This window comes from Humulus lupulus, chromosome X, assembly GCF_963169125.1.
Source record: "Humulus lupulus chromosome X, drHumLupu1.1, whole genome shotgun sequence".
Lineage (NCBI taxonomy): Eukaryota > Viridiplantae > Streptophyta > Magnoliopsida > Rosales > Cannabaceae > Humulus > Humulus lupulus.
Genome location: NC_084802.1, coordinates 16,771,889 through 16,790,325, shown reverse-complemented (window position 1 = coordinate 16,790,325; position 18,437 = coordinate 16,771,889). Strand labels below are relative to the sequence as shown.

General features: G+C 26.2%; 2 protein-coding genes across 2 annotated transcripts; one reads left to right on the top strand and one right to left on the bottom strand.

Annotated features, from left to right (window-relative positions):
* Positions 1-1,873: 1,873 nt before the first annotated feature.
* On the bottom strand, positions 1,874-3,160 carry LOC133805575 (uncharacterized). Its single transcript, XM_062243755.1, has 2 exons — positions 2,433-3,160; positions 1,874-2,273 (listed from the first exon to the last, which is right to left on the bottom strand). The coding sequence occupies exons 1-2, from the start codon at positions 3,158-3,160 to the stop codon at positions 1,874-1,876; spliced, it is 1,128 nt and encodes a 375-aa protein (XP_062099739.1).
* Positions 3,161-7,644: 4,484 nt separating this feature from the next.
* LOC133805574 (uncharacterized) lies at positions 7,645-9,851 on the top strand. Its single transcript, XM_062243754.1, has 8 exons — positions 7,645-7,956; positions 8,103-8,306; positions 8,402-8,494; positions 8,594-8,695; positions 8,791-9,081; positions 9,292-9,378; positions 9,468-9,707; positions 9,807-9,851. The coding sequence occupies exons 1-8, from the start codon at positions 7,645-7,647 to the stop codon at positions 9,849-9,851; spliced, it is 1,374 nt and encodes a 457-aa protein (XP_062099738.1).
* The last annotated feature ends 8,586 nt before the right edge of the window (positions 9,852-18,437 follow it).

The following is an 18,437-nucleotide window of genomic DNA, read 5'->3' as shown; positions in this document are numbered from 1 at the left end:
GCTTCCATGGCTTCATCTTCGCCGGTGGCAACATCAACGCTGAAGTACAATGAAGATGAAGATGAAGATGAAGATGATGGATTAAGGATTTGACGAAATAAGAGCAGCACAATGGAACAAAATAATATCTCAGTGGAGCCAATAATGGCAAGAATTTTGGTTGTTTAATGCTACCAATAAAGTATATGCAAAAATGTTGTCTGAGCTCTAAGAGAGCTTGAATTTTGTAATTCTTCATCCTAAATATAATTGGATTAGAACTAATTAATAGTCTGAGAATCACGTAAAATCTCGTTTGATATTCTTTCTTCTTTAACCTTTACATTAATTATATTGGTAGACAACAAATTTAAATAAAAATATATATTACTTAATTAAAAAAACATAAATATTTTAATTTTTAAAATAACATTACATATACAATTAAAACAACAGTTTCAATATGAGAAAACTAAAATAATAATCAAATATTTATCTTTTCTTCTTCTTCTCTCCTCCATCTATAGGTACCTTGACCGCCTGAATCTTCCCTAGCCTAGCTCTGTCAATCGTGCACCACCCCACACCGCCATGTTTACTGCCTCTCAAGCTTGGATCTCGGCCCTTCGACGAAAAAACTTTGCCCAGATCTGTTCAATGAATGCGTCGCCCATGCTTGGAAAACCTAGATCCATCAAAGCTCTGCAACCATGGAAGTCGTCAAAGCTCATATCCGTTGTTGGCTCCCTCTTTGAAGACTATTGGTCGCTGCCAAGCCCAAATCCGTCGGGGGAGGCACCTGGTGTGACAGGAAGAAAGAAGCAAGCAAATCCAAGATCTATCTTCCTCCTCCTTTAATTCATTATGGCAGGGCCTTAATGGAGTTTGTATGGCGCCATCTCACTACACCAAAAATTGCAATTAGTAACATTTTAATTAGTGACATTTGTCAAAAAATGTCACAATAATAATATTTTAGTGACATTTGGCAAAAATGTTACTTTATTAAGAATACATGACATTTTAATTAGTGGCACTATTTATATGATTTAGTGACATTTGATCAAAAATGTTACTAATTTGTGAATATATAGTTTTAGTAGCATTCAAAAAATGTCACTAGAATATATTAATAGAGATATTGCAAAAATGTCACAAAATATTAGATTTAGTGACATTTTAAAATGTTACTTTAATAAATATTTTTAGTGACATTTCAAAAGTGTTACTAGTGAAATGTTGCCATTTTTAATTTAATAATTATTTTCTTTTAATTTGTTAATTTTTTTTATTTTACAAATTTAGATTAAGAGTTTAAATGTAATTTATTCTTTGAGGCCTAATTAATTTCATAAATGAAAAATAACTATAAATATTAGCACATGATTATAATAAACTTTTTTGAATACATGCAATTGAACTCCATAAAAATTATTAAGACAAATAAAATTCTAGAATTTATGCAAAATATGAATAAGAAAAAAAAATTACAATCCCTAAGTTTCTTCATCCATCTCATTTGTATCAAACGACATTGATGTATCAATGGTTATGTCTTGCATATCTTCCCTGACCAAACTACTCTCTCCATCCCCAACATCAATAGTTGCGCTACAAACTTCAGTTTGCAAATAAGACTCCACATTCTCGTCGTGTGATTGCACACTCATATTATAATAATCTCTAGGATTGATTTTTAAAGCAACATGCCATCCATTATGTTTGAGGTCTTCCACATACATTACCTGTTCTGCTTGAGAAGCTAGTATAAATGGCTCATCTTCACGCATCAATTTTGAAAAGTTGACTCTTGTGCAATCCTTCTCTTTTTTAATGCCACTTCTTGAAATCCAATCACACTTAAATAACACAACACGATTTCCCAAAGAATAATCTAGTTCTTTAGATATACATCAATATTATTTCCAGGTGCGTCTGGACCAGGTATGAGCAAAGACATAATGAAATTAGGTTGCTTCATACACATCCATGGAGGAAGATTATATGGTATCAAAATAACTGGCCATGTACTATGGTTTACACTTAATGTTTTGAAAGGATTCATTCCATCAGAAGCTAGCCCAAGTCTGACATTTCGAGGATCTGCAGCGAAATCCTTATGGTTGTGATCAAAAGTCATCCATGCTGGAGAATCACTTGGGTGTCTCATACAACCATCACTTGTACGATCTTGTTTATAATGCCAAGTCATAAAATCAGATGTTTTTGATGACATAAATAATCTTTGTAATCTTGGTATCAATGGAAAATGGCGCAAGACTTTAGCTTCACTCCTATTTTGATAATTAAAATATCAAGTTATTATAATCTATAAAGTATAAATCAGGTAAAAGAAAAAAAGTTTCTTATTTTGATTCTTACAATGTCAAGTTACTCTAATCTAGAGAAAGTATAAGACAGATAAAAGAAAAAAATTGTTATATGTAACGTACCTTGGTGTAGAGCATACTTCACATTCTGTGTCATTTGCATGTTCTTTTCTATACAACATGCAATCTTTTGGACATGCATCAATTTTTTCATAATCAAGTCCTAGAGCGTTGATTAATTTTTTGGCCTCATAAAAAGAATTGGGTAATGTTTCACCTTTTGGCAATGCTTTTTTGAATAAGTCAAGTACCTTGCCAAACGATTTGTCACTCCATCCACAAATGCATTTAATATGAAATAATTGAATTAAAAACGAGAGCTTTGTAAAACTCGTACAACCTGGGTAAAGTTCTTTCTCTGCATCTTTTATCAAATTGTAAAATTCTTTTGCTTTCGCATTTGGTTCATCGCCTTCACCTTGAAGATTATCATTTTCAACTTCACGTTCGTCGTCTCCAATACTATGTCCAATTGCATCGTATATAACTCCTTGCATATCAATGGTATAATTTGACTCATGAGTATCATTAGGAGTGTCAACATTTTGCGTAGCATGCGAAGAAGTTTCTCCGTGCAATACCCATTTAGTGTAACCATCTACAAATCCGTTGCATATCAAATGTTCAAATGCAATTGTACGGATGACAGGTGTGATAAGACCGCACTTTACACAAGGACATACAATTTTTTCTTCATGACTTGCATTTTTAAAGGCAAAATCAAGAAAAAAATTAACACCTTCTTGGTATGAATCACTTAATCTAGAATGGTGCATCCAACTCTTATCCATTGATACTGCGAATGAAAAAAAATCAAATTAATTTATATTATAATAAAAAAATATTGGTGCTTATGAAATAAAACTTTTGATTTATTTTTTTGAAAAAAAAAATCATAAATAGTGCTTTATTAGATTTGAATGCACACTATTGTTTATCAAAATAATAAATACACATATAAATCCAATTAATTTTAGATTTGATTATATTCTACAAGATGAAAAACATAAGAATAGAATTACCTCAAAAAAAAATTAATACTTTTGTTGTTTTTAGTTTGAGAAACAAGTATCATGAAGTGTTTTGCAAGGAGACCAATAAAGAGAGAGTAAGATGTAGAGATGCAAAACAAGTATTTTATAATATATCTTTTTATATGCATGCATATATATATAGTTATTCTTAGCGATAATATTTATTTGTAAATTAAAAATTTCAAAGTAATTATAATTTAAAATTAAGTTTAAAAAATGGAAGTTGGTTTAAATATTTTTTATTTAAAATTTGAATTAAATACTACATCACCTGTATTTTTTTTTGTTTAAAATTGATAATATATGATGTATATATCTATATATCTATATAGGAAAAAATATATGAGTTTGTTTAGAAAAAATATCTTTATGTATACATATATTTATTATGAATATACAAAAACTAATATAATAACTATCTTACGTTTTTTGTTTTCATGGAATATGATTTTTTTTTTTTTTGACAAATTATGAAAAGCATATTTATGTATACATATAAAGTAATCTTAGTGATTAATTCTATTTTTGCTATAGTATTAACTAAAATTATTCAAAATTAATTATTTATCAAAATTAGTTCTAAAAATTTGGAAGTTAGTTTTGAATAGTTTTCATTTAAATTATTTAAATTTGAATAGATATATATCCCCTATTCTTGTGCAAAAATGAGTAATATATATATGATATTTTAAAAATGAATAGACATAACATCATTTTTTTTTAATTTTACAACAGTATATAAATAATATATATATAACGATTTTATATATCTTCCAATTTTTCAAACTATATATATATATAATAAACTTATTAACCATCAAAACTACAACCATAATAAGCTTTTCAAATAAAACTTATTTTGACAGTTTTTTATTTTGAAATAAATTATATATATATAATAAACGATTTTATTATTTATAATAAACTATATATATAATAAATAATAGTATTAACTTATTATATAATAAGTTTATATTAAAAGAAAAATAACGTTTTTATATAATAATATATATATTATGTGAAAGTAAACTGATTTGTTTTTTTTTTGTCAAATTAGATAAATAAATAAAAATTGATTAAATCTTTTGTAAAACAAAAATATATATTAAAAAGAGCACGTATTAAAAATTATGGCAGTTATTCTATATGTCACAATTGTTTTACCGCTAAAAAATAGTTTTGATTATCTTATTTCCTCACTCATCTCAAATATGCATACAACACTCATCTCAAATCTGGAGAAAGCTAAACTAAACTTACCAAGGAGAAAAAGACTACAAAAAAGATGGTAAAACTATATATTATAATTAAAAAATATTGGTGCTTATGAAATAAAACTTTTGATTTATTTTTTTGAAAAAAATAATCATAAATAGTGCTTTATTAGATTTGAATACACACTATTGTTTATCAAAATAATAAATACACATATAAATCCAATTAATTTTAGATTTGATTATATTCTACAAGAAAAATAACAAGGTGAAAAACATAAGAATAAGAGTTACCTCAAAAAAAAATTAATACTTTTGTTGCTTTTAGTTTGAGAAACAAGTATTATGAAGTTTTGTAAGGATACCAATAAAGAGAGAGTAAGATGTAGAGATGCAAAACAAGTATTTTATAATATATCTTTTTATATGCATGCATATATATAGTTATTCTTAGCCATGATATTTATTTGTAAATGTAAAATTAAGTTTAAAATATGGAAGTTGGTTTAAATATCTTTTATTTAAAATTTGAATTAGATACTGCATCACCTATATTTTTTTTGTTTAAAATTGATAATATATGATGTATATATATATATCTATTATAGGAAAAAATATATGAGTTTGTTTAGAAAAAATATCTTTATGTATACATATATTTATTATGAATATACAAAAACTAATATAATAACTATCTTACTTTTTTTGTTTAAAATTGATAATATATGATGTATATATATATATCTATTATAGGAAAAAATATATGAGTTTGTTTAGAAAAAATATGTTTATGTATACATATATTTATTATGAATATACAAAATCTAATATCATAACTATCCTACGCTTTTTTGTTTTTATGGAATATGATATTTTTGTTTTTTTTTTTTTTTTTGACAGATTCAGGAAAGCATATTTATGTATATATATAAAGTAATCTTAGTGATTAATTCTATTTTTGCTATATTATTAACTAAAATTATTCAAAATTAATTATTTATCAAAATTAGTTCTAAAAATTTGGAAGTTAGTTTTGAATAGTTTTTATTTAAATTTTTTAAATTTGAATAGATACATATCACCTGTTCTTGTGCAAAAATGAGTAATATATATATATATGATATTTTAAAAGTGAATAGACGTAACATCATTTTTTTTTAATTTTATAGCAGTATATAAATAATATATATATATAAAACGATTTTATATATCTTACAGTTTTTCAAACTATATAAATATATATATAATAAACTTATTAACCATCAATACTACATTTCAAATAAAACTTATTTTGACAGTTTTTTATTTTGAAATAAACTATATATATAATAAACGATTTTATTATTTATAATAAACTATATATATAATAAATAATAGTATTAACTTATTATATAATAAGTTTATATTAAAAGAAAAAATAACGTTTTTATATAATAAATATATATATTATGTGAAAGTAAACTGATTTGTTTTTTTTTTTTTTTGTCAAATTAGATAAATAAAAAAAATTTGATTAAATCTTTTATAAAACAAAAATACATATTAAAAAGAGCACGTATTAAAAATTATGGCGGTTATTCTATATATCACGATTGTTTTACCCCTAAAAGATAGTCTTTCCTCACTCATCTCAAATATGCATACAACACTCATCTCAAATCTGGAGAAGGCTAAACTAAGCTTACCAAGGAGAAAAAGACTACAAAAAAGGAGGTAAAACTACACACTTTCTAGTCTTAATTTCTCTATGAATATAATTTTTAACCTATTTATTTTCATATTTTGTTTGTTATTGAATTTTGAAAACTATAGATATAGAAGCTCAGATAGCAAAGATCTTAATGGAAGAACAAACACAATTGATGACAATTCAAATATTCTAAAACGATTTTAATATTTCAGGTCATTCTTCTTTTTCTTCCTTGCATTATATGTTTGAAATTCCTCAAAATTAATGAATCCGACACAAATATTTAAACATAAAAGCATTCAGATTTGTGAAAATTAGATATTCTATTAAGTTTGTATTATTGCTTCTTTTCTAACCAGTAAGTCCTAGAAATTGATCATATTTTTTGTTTTTTCCATCGACAACATAAAATCCACATATGTTTCATAACAAAATTCAAAAATGGTAACCAAATCCAGCAAACCAATCATGACGGTGCATTTATTAATACTAAAGCTATACGTGATACCTATTCATTTATCTATTTTCACCTATATATATTGTGCTCGACATTATATACATATATAGTATTAAGTACCCATTGCTTTATTATTGCATATGCTCTCATTCACTTCACAAAGTCTATTTTAGTACTCCAACCACTCTGACATAACAAGACAACTATATATATAAAAGACTAATACATTATATATTAATTCAGTTGTTCCTTAATTAATATACCTCACACTATATTAACTAAAAAAAAAAAAAAGCAGGTATAGAAGAAGACTGTTTCAAGTTCTTGAGTCATTTTCCCGACCAAACAATCAGAATCTAATATTTGAGCTTCCCTACAAGTCTTAAAAGTGGGGGTGGTTTTTATAATCCTAGCTATAGTATCTCATTTTTTCAGAACTGTTTCTTTTTCTTTTTTCATGGTTTAAAAAGTCATGCATGTGTTATTTTCTTCTTGCTATAATATGTGTTTCTTGTGGAAAATAGTTGACTTTGTCTTTGATTCAATTGGTCTAATGAATTCGGTATGTTGACTTATTTATAGCATTCTAGAACTCCTTTCTACCGCTCTCTTTCTTATTTAAAATGAAAGCAATGTATGATAATATACTACTACTCAACTTGATTACATTTGAAAGCAATATATATATATATATATTTCTCTGCTCCTTCATATATAAACTTTTGTGTTCTTGTTCCAATTCTTTGTTTTTGCTTGGTAACTTTTTCAAATTGCTTTTTCTAGCTGCTTGCTTATTCATTGCTTGCCCTTTTTCTTTGTTAATTTATAATGAAGTAAATTATATATAACTACTTTATTTTTTCAAATCTTCAAAACAGCTATGGATCCATACATGCAATGTAGATTGGCCTCACAAGATAGTATAGAATCATTTTCAAATATGTTGATGAATGATAATGGTGAAAAGAAAACTCGAGGCCCTACACAAATGCGTGAAATATGGGGAAAACGGGATGGAGAGAAGATAAAAATCACATGCAACGATTTTGGACAGCCATATGATAACAGTGCAAGCAAACTTTCAAGCTTTATTGGGACATTAGTACGGGATGGAAAAAATGCTCCAATTAATTATAAAACTTGGCATGAGGTACCTGCTAAATACAAACTTGGAATGTGGAAAATCATACAGGTATTAATTATTTTTTTTCATGATTATTTAGTTTGGTATTTTATGTTAAAAATTGAAGTATTATGTCATTTCAATATTTGTTTATTGTATTTTTTACAATCTAGTATATTTAAATTTGTGAATAATCAGTGTTTAAATTCTTGTAGGAAAAATTTGAAATTCCTCCTCATGCTAAAAATTGGACTTTCAGAACTTTTGGAAGGAAACTTAGAGCTTGGAAATCTTATCTTAAAAAAACTTATTATTTGGAGCACTTATCTTTTGAGGAGCAAAAGAAATATAAAGACAAAAGAGTTTATGATGATCAATGGGAGGAACTAATAAAATATTGGGCAACAGAAAGTGCAATGGTATTTTTCATTCAAACTTTTATTAACTTGTATTATTTTCATTGTATTTCAAGAATTGTTTACTAACTAAATTTTAATCTTTAATATTCTTTTAGAGAAAGAGTGCTAAAAACAAGACTAGTCGTGCAGAAAAAAAATACAACCATACAACTGGCACAAAGAGTTTTGCTCAACTTAGAGCATTACAGGTAAAATTTATTTAGTATTTTAACATTAACATTTGAATATTATTTCAAATTTAGGTCAATTTCATTGCTTTTTAATTAAAACAATATGTTCTTTTGTAGAAAAAAGATGGTGCAAGTACGCCGACACGTGCAACCATGTTCAAAATCTGCTACTCAAAAAAAGATAAGAGCATTACTAATGAGAAAACAAAAGAAGCAATGGTATGATCCAATTATTCTTAATTAATGTGTTATTTCTTGCTTGCTAGTTTAGTTTAATCTTAACTTACATGTTTACAATATTAAATCAATAATAGTTACAATTACAAGAGAAAGAAGAACTGATTGAAGATGCATCAAAAGAAAAGAGTATGAATGACGTTTTTTCTGAAGTTATGGGTAAAGAAAAACATGGATCAGTTCGCATGTATGGATTTGGTGTTTGCCCATCTGATGTGTGGAAGGATAAATCAACTTGGAGAAGAAACCAAAATGAGTATGTAGATACTCTGCAGTCAGAAGTAAATGATCTAAGGTCTCAAGTTCAAATTCTTACTAAGACTATTTTGAGCAAGCAAAATAATGGCAATGATATATCTACACTTCAGGTTAGTCAAACTACTAGTATTTTATTTATTTTAATTATTGACAACAAGTTGTACTAACTACATTAAATTTAATTATGTGCAGCCATTACATTATAATGAAAATGCTACATCTTCACACCTGGTTAAGATTTATTTTATTTTGTTGATTTTTAAGTTACTAACCTATAAACTATATATAGTTATTTTGCTAATTTATTGTTATATATGTAGGCCATAAATGCTAGTACCTTACATAACAAAGAAACTCAACGTCAACTATGGTTTTCATCTTCAGCATATGATACTCCTGTTGTTGAGGTACTACTATTATATTATCATTTTTTAAAATATTTATAAGTAGATCCTCCACTGTTGGAATTATTCATTTATTAATATAATATATACAGGTTGGAGAAGTAGTCAATCTTAAGAGTGTCACTAGTGAGCCTGAAACAATTGCTATTGGTATCGTTTTAAGTAGAGATCCATCAAAAGAAGTTGGAGGAAAAAAGCTCGGATCCTTTTTTTCTGAAGTTATAGTACAAGTTCCTATTAAGCCTGACGAACAACTGATTAAATCATATGGACATTTTAAGACAATTGGTCAAGTTGTTGGAGCCCCTATTGCATGGCCAACAGCATTTGTGGTAAGCTAAATAAAAAAATTACAATAATTATCTTCCATTAAATGCATTATATATATGTGTGTATACAAATAATTTTATATGATTTCTATTCTCTTGTAGATTCCAAGGAAATCAGATACACAACTTGGTGACTCAATGCTATGATTTTATGTTGTAGAAATTAAACTCATGTATGTATTTTTTTTTTCTTTTGTTGGTATTTATTTCAATGTTTTTGTACATAGAAGTCCCATTGTTGTTGTTGTTTTAAGAAATGTTATTTTGCTACAATTATGTATTATTTACAATATTTATCAAACTTTTTGTTGTTGATTATTATGATATATTTGTGAATATTACTTAAGTTAAATTTGTATAAAAATATTTCAAAATAAAAAACATCTTCAATATTTGAAAAATAAAACGCAAGAATTAATTATCAAATATGTACTTAATATTCTTTTAAATATATTAAAAAAATACTTTAATAACATTTTTAGTTTAGTAACATTTATTAAAATGTCACTAAAATTATTTTTAATATAAAAAATAAATATAAAATTTATTATAATAAATAATATAGTGACATTTGAAAATGCTATTAATTATTATTTAGTGACATTTTTAAATGTCATTAAAAAAATACTATTGTTACATTTGAAAATGTCACTAGTTTTTACTCACATTGGCATATCTTACATTTGCTACAAATGTCACAAAAATTGTAAATGTTACTAAAAATATACAGCAGTCACATTTTCAAATGTCACAAAATCAATATTTTGGTGTAGTGTCTGTGGTAAGGTTGAAGTTTCTTCAACTCGAACGTGGTGGATGGGTTGGGTTGTGGGCAGCTTGGGCTTGTTTTATGTTTTTTTTTTTAATGATGTTGTTTTTATATTTAGATTGATGATGATGACATTGGTTTAATAATTTTTGTTAATTGGTTTAGATTGATGATGATGAAAGAATGTTGGAGGTTGAAAAAGAAGATAAATTTAAGTATGATGTGGACTACAGTTTTGATTTTATGTTTGATAATAATTTTTGGGTAGAAAGTTTGATAATTTTTTTTTATTTAGAAAGTTTAATTCAGGTTTGATTTAAGTTTAATTTAGAATTGATTTATTATAAATCTAGATTTTATAAATTTAATCATTGATTTTGATTTTACTTTAATTTTTTTTAAGAGTATATTAATGTTTTAATTAATTAATATATTTTTAATTTTAATTTAAAACTTACAATTTTTTATTTTTAATATTTAAAATGTATCAAGCAATAATTTAAAAATCAATATTAAATAAAACTTATGAGTATTTTAGTTATATTGAAAAAATGTTTGACCAAAATGAAGCTTAGGGTACTATTTTGATCTATTTTGTAAAACACGAAGTCCAAAATATCATTTAATAAAACATAGCGGTCAATCAAGTATTTGAGCAAAACACATTAGCCAAATTGATATTTTTCATTTTTAAAATAATCTTTTGTGTTTTTTAGTTATTATTTCAGGTTGATTTGTGGTTAGTTTATTTTTGATATATGTGTAGTTATTTTATGGTATTTTTTGGGTTGCTATATAATTTATTTGTAATTGAGTATATTTTGGGATATATATTTTAGGTATATTTTTAATTATTATTGTGTATATATGTATTTTTTAGCCTATATTTTTTAGTTTATTTTTCTAGGCTAATTATTAGCTATTTTTAGTTGATTTTAGGTAAATGTCTAGTTGATTTTAAGTTGTTTTTTCAACATTGTATTATTATAGGGTTGGTATCTCTATGTGATTTTTAGTTGTTTTTTCAAACCGTATTACAGTAGATAAATATCTAGTTGATTTTAAGTTATTTTTTAGTTGATTTATGAGTTATGTTCAATTATTCTAGTGTATATTATGAGTTTATTTTTTATACATTTTAAAACGTACTGATAAGTTTTTTAAGATTTTTAAAAAAAATTTAGTTTATTCAGAGTTGATACAATATGTTGATGTCGAGTTAATTTGCAGTTGTTGTAGGATTGATGTCTTGTTGATTTTTTATTGATGTAATTTGTTTATGTGGAGTTGATTTACAATTGCTACGGGGTTGATATCTCATTGATTTAAGTTGTTTTTGACACCATATTTTTATTTATGTAAATAAAAGACTTTAAAAGCTGTATTTTTTAGAAGATGAGTTAGTAAAATTGAAGAAAAAAAATTAGGGGTCGTAAAAATGTAAAAATAACATAAATAATGTGTATTTATGAAGAAGAAAAAACCCAAAAATTAACCTAACATGTCAATAATTATTTCTAATTTTCAAGCATAAAAATTGTATAATTAAAAAACATAATATTATGCATATATTCGATTTCATCCTCTCGAAAAACATATATACTTATTCAAATATAATTAATTTATGCAAAGACATGAGCATAATAAATAATTGCATACAATATAATTCATCCAAATATTGTATATATATTTATATACACAACATAAAATAACATAGGAAAAACTAAAATACTCATAAAATAAAATAAATTAAATCATGTAAAAATTATTCGAAAAATAAACCTTAAATGTATCTAAAAGTATGGGTTTAAAAATCTCAAAACTGTCATTTTTCTATGTTGCAGAAGCAAAATGGTAGAAAAATGGTATTTGTAAAAAATCAACAAAAAATAGTATTTTTAAAAATTAAAATCATCTCCAAACTCTATCCGGATCACATAGAACCGCGACTCCAGTACAATATTTTAAGGGAATTTTTCATAAATATGACATTTATACCATCAATGTGCAAAAATATGATAATTATACTTTTTTTAATTTGTTTGGGAAAATTTATTAAAGACAAAATTAAAATATGAGAAACACAATTAGTAGATAACTAAAATATGGAATTGCCACATTTTTTATCATAGTTATATTTTCGTTGATTTTGAAAGTGATTTGATTTGATTTTTTTCAATTTTTTATTTTTTTCCTTCATTTTTAGTTACTTTTTTTTTCCTTACTTATTTTTTCTTCCATTTTTTTTCCTACCAATTTTTTCCTTTATTCTTTTTTTTTTCATCCATTCTTCTTCTTCATTTTTATTAATTTATCTATTTTTTTTAATTTTATTTGAATTGTTTTGTTTTTTTCATATTTTTCAGTTTTTTTATTATTTTTTTTCTTCATTTTTGTATTTATTATTTTCTCCTCCCAATTTTTTTTTTCACACATATGAGCTTTTTTTTTTCTTTTTTCTTTCCATTTTTCCATTATTTTTCTTCTTCTTCTTTTCATTTTTATTCATTCATCTATTTTTCCCTTCATCATTTCTTTTGTTTTGTTTTTTTTTTTCATATTTTTTTTAGTTTTCTTTCCTTCTTTTTTCTTCTTTTTTTGTACTTATTCTTTCCTCATTCTATTTTTCCTTTTTTTCACACATATTTCAACATTACATAATTATTTGACTATTTGACTATTTTTTATTTATTATCTTTTATTATTGTAATTTTTTTTATAGTTTTTTCTACTATATGTAAAAAAATTCAAATCAATTTTTTTTAGTATTTTCTTTTTCCTGTAACTCTTATAAGAACACCAAAATTTGGAAAGAAAACTAATAAAAATATGAAAAAGTGAATGAGTAATCGATACCCTGATGGGAACATTCAACTCTAGAAAAAAAATTATATGAAGAACATGGTAGAGAAGGGAAAGGGGGTGGATTTGGTTGTTTTTTCTATCTTCAAATTTGTGAAAACTGGTTACCTTCCCGTTATTTGTGTGTATATTTCTAGGGGTAACTAGTTACACTCACATTCTTTGTGTATATATTTTTGGGGGTAACTAGTTACCTTCATGTTATGATGTGTGTGTATATTTCTTGGTTCTTTATGGTAACTGGTTACCTATGTTATCAAAATCATAGTTACTTCTTCTTTTTTTAATGAAGTATTCTTCCTTTTTTTTTCATTCAGATTTGATGTTTCTTTTCATATTTAATATGAGTGACCCGGTACCCCTCTTATGGGAAAAAGTTACTCCTCTCAGGGTAACTGGTTGCTCCTCATGGTACATGTTATTTAACCTAGCTTTATGATTTTTTTTACATATTTGTAAAAGATCATTCAAGTAACTGGCTACCTTACTCAGGATTTGAAAAAAGAAACGTACAATATAAAAATAAGGAAAAAATATTTATAATAAATAAAAATAAATAAACACAATTCATATTACCAAAAAAAAGAAAAAAAAAATTGCAAAACAACCAAAGAAAAATTTAATATAAAATTAATTATATAAAAATAATACAAAAAAGCAAATAAGCTAAAGAAAATAATCAAATTACAAACATACTGTTATACCCAGATTTCGAGCTATGTTAATTATGACCTCGAAAGTTGGATTCGCAAATAAGTGGACTCATAAGGTTGGAAACAAGCTCCAGGATCATATGCCGAGCTTGTAGGATATACACGATCTCGAGTATGGTGACCTCGAAGAGTTCATGATCTCGAAAGATAGCTCTGGGAACACATTCATCTTCGGGGACAACTTCGGATCAGGGTTCCCGAGCTCGACGCACATACGATCTCGAAAGGCCATGCGACCTCGGAAATATCTCCAGCTCGAAAGGTGACAGGAAACCTGGGAGGCTAAAGCCTTAGAGATACGTGATAACCACCTTGAATATCTACAAGTGTTATAAATATGAGATGTAATCCTCATTTATTATTGTAAATCCCTTGGAATCGTGAGATATTATTTGATCAGTTATACGCCTCCTGGTTTTCAGGGGACGTTTCCTTTTATATCTGATTATAGCCATTTATTTTATTCACAAAAAGAGTAACTACCCAAAATATGCGGGATAGTATTCTGCGGCATTCTCTATAAATAGAGAGGCCATGCACCATTGTAAAGGGCCGAAAATTATGAACCTTGAGAGAAAACTCTGAAGAATTCATGCTTAAGAATTTTCAGAGATAATCTTGAGTTTAATAACAGAGACTCGTGGACTATGCAGATTTAACTGCTGAACCACGTAAAAATCGTGTGTTTGATTTGTTTTGTTGTATTTGGCCATTATCAATTATTGTTTATGTGCTCTTCTTTTACTGTTTGACGAAAAACGGCGTCAACACATACCTTTCCAAATTAATAAAACTTGATTAAGAGAAAGACTATGGCATAAACCAACTTTTATACAAAAATATGAGAAAATAAACCCATAAAAGTGAAAAATCTTAAAAAAAGCCATAAATTAACTTATTTTGAAAAAAGTCATATTTTTGCACACACTATTAAAAATCTCATATAAAATGTAATTTCCTCATATTTTAAATATTTTGGTGTTTATTTTGCATAAAAAAACAGAAAACTTAAGTTTTTGAAATAAATAAATTGGTTGTAAAACATAAAATAACAAATAAAAGTGTGGAAAGGAGAGAAATTCAATCCTCACTACTTCAGTCATTGTTGTTTCTCTCTTGTATTGCTACTTCTAACCTCTCAACACATTCAAATTAAATTTATTGTTATAACACTTTATGATTTCCTACAGTTTCAACCAATAAGGAATGTTTTTTCTTTTTTATATACTTAATGATCACAACTTTACATTTAATAAGCAAGAGAAGTCTCTAATCTCTATGAGACATTTAAAATTTATTGTTTGGCAACTTGGGCTATATAAGAATCAGAAGAGAAAAATAGGAAGATTAGACATTCATTTGATTTTGGGCTCAGCTCATCATTGTGAATCTTTTAACAGTTAAAATCTCTCTTCTTCTTCTTCTTCTTCTTTTAAATGTATAATTCAAATATGCCAATTAAAGTTTATTTAAAAATGTTGATATAATAAATTTTGTATACAGTTATTGTTTAAACTGTACACTAGATCGCCTACCAAATAATAATTAAAGATATGATGATAACTCTATTTTTCCCTTTCAGATGTTCTTTTTTCTTCATTATTCATATTTTCTTTGTGTGTGTATCTCTCTCTATTTTACCAAATGTAATTCATGTTTATTTTGGTGATTTGTATATTTTATATTTGGTAGGACATATTTGATATTTAATTGAAACATTTTTCTCTAAATTTATTATTATAAATCAATTGTGATTAACCAAGTGCTAAATTATTTATTAAGCCAATTTCCAAAGTTTACAAACTGAACTGCAAGAGAAATAAATAAAAACCCACAAAACAACACAAATATATTTGCAATTGTGCTTGGTTATAATTTCTCTCAACTATTTTGAAGCTCATGGTTTGGAAATAAGCATACGTTTGTGTAATATTGTAACAATTCACACATATTTTTTCTCATAGTACATATAAATATATATTATATTATAAAAAAAAACTTTCGATAAAATTAGGGGAGGCTAGTTTTAAGGTCTGTGAAATTTAATTATATTGTATGTTGGGCCAGATTTTAATTATGATAGCCAAGCCCATGTCACCTTGGACTCCAAAGCAATTCAAGCCCAGGCCCAAGCTTGGTCATGTGATGCAGCCCATGCTCCTAAGGCTACTGAAGTGCAACAAAATAATACAGCAAGAATAGAAGAGGATGCAAACAAAGAAGAACAGCTGAGAGAAGCCACGCGTGGGAAGAGAACACGCACACCCCTGAGATGGATGAAAGATTCGTGATGGCCGAGTCGCATTGAGCTGGGTCGGATGGAGCATAACCAATTTCTGTTACATTTATGTTATGGCAATTTGCCTTGTTTGCTTAGCATAAAAATATTACGGTAAGATTGTGGTGACCTTTATCTTGAATGAGTAATCTGAGATACCCAGGAGATTTGTATTGTGTCAAAAAGTACTAATTACTATATGTTTAATGTAATATTAAATATTATACGTGGATTTTAAATTTAAGTTTATTGCTAGCTTTTTTTTTAAAAAAATAATTTGTTACTAATTCACAGTAAATTATATTATATATCTAATATGATATTATTCTAATAAGTGAGTTTAAGTTTAATTAAATTTTATTTAAGTTATAAAACGTATGATTTTATTATTTTTAAATAATTATCATTGTATAATATGTCAAAAATATTATATTTTAATTTATTTAATTATTTATTGTTTTAAAATAATTATTATTGTGTAGTATCTTAAAAATATCATATTTTTATTTTTTTTAATTATTTATTATTTTTTTAATTATTATTGTATAGTATCTTAAAATTTCCTCCATTTAGTTAGTTATTTAAGATTAATTAGTGAAACACATCAAATTATGAAACAAAATTATATATACATATATCTATATAAAGTTTCTTATTATGTAAATTTGAATTAATATTGATGGTAACAAAAGGGCTAACTTTATGATTTGAATAGATTATATAGTTGAAAAAACTTTCCAATTATACAATTCTTTTTAATTTTATTACAGGTAGGCTGATTTTTTAGGATTGAACCACTATAAATTTTACTTTCTTCATCGCAAAATCATTCTAAACACTAAATCGTTGTCGTTTCTGTTAGAATAGAATTTATCGTTGACAAAATTCGACGTAAATACCATCGAAATAGTAACGATCATATTAAGTAGGGCTTCTCTTAGGGGGTGAACATTTGACCCGAAAACCCGACCCAATAAACCCGAATTTTTGCAAAACCCATCAAATTCAGGTGAAATCCGATTCGAACCCGACATGGTTCGGGTCGGGTTCAGATTTTGAAATTAAAGGCACACAGGTTCAGGTTAATTAAAAAAAAATTCAAAAAAATTAATGTTTTTTTTTTTTAAATTACCAAGACCTAATTTGTAAAAAAATCAACATTAACAACACAAACAACAAAGTTAAAAAAACATGTGAAAAGTAAAAAAAATTCAAAAAAATGGTATTTTTGAATTTTTTTTTTACTAATGCTCATTTTCAGCCCCAAGCCCATTTTTGGACCAATCCCACCCGAAATTCGAAATCATCCCAAAACCCAAAAATTTCGGATGGGATTCGGTACCACTTTCATCCACCTGAAACCCGCAAAACCCGAACCCGATGCACTCAAAACCCAAAAATCTGACTCGTGTGCAACCCTTATTTCTCTTCTTCAACATTTATATAAATGAATATATATATATATATAAAATAATATGGAGAGAAGTGTCGGCACTTTCACGGGGTTCTTTTCTCTCTATCATATGCATATCCTATCCCCACACACATTTAAGTTTTTAATCAAGTAAAAGAACACACACACACCCCACCCTAAGTACTCATCTATATATATATAAATATATATATATATAAGTCTCATCACTTTTGAAAGGTAAATGTACGTACCTTGTCATCATCAGTAGTTTCTTGAGATTCCATTAAGTTTTCACAGCCAAAGTACGTGTTTTTTTCCCTCTGCCAAAGCTGCTTCTCTCTTTTGTGGTCCTCACCTCATCTCACTACTCTTTCTTTATAACCAAACTAATTAAACCTCTAACACATATAACATATTGCATCATATATAATCATTTCAAATGCTTATAATGTCACCAATCTTTATGATCATTACAAATTATAATATGTATGTACTGATCATTATTATATATTTGGTGATGCCTATTGTTGTTATACCTAATTGGTCCATATTATAACAACTATACGAAGGTTACTATAATATAATAATAAGAATAAATAAATAAACAACAATAAGAAGAAGAAGAAAATGAAAAAGAAAAAGAAAAAGAAAAAGAAAAATCTAGATCAGATGATGGTAATAATGATGGTTTGTACTG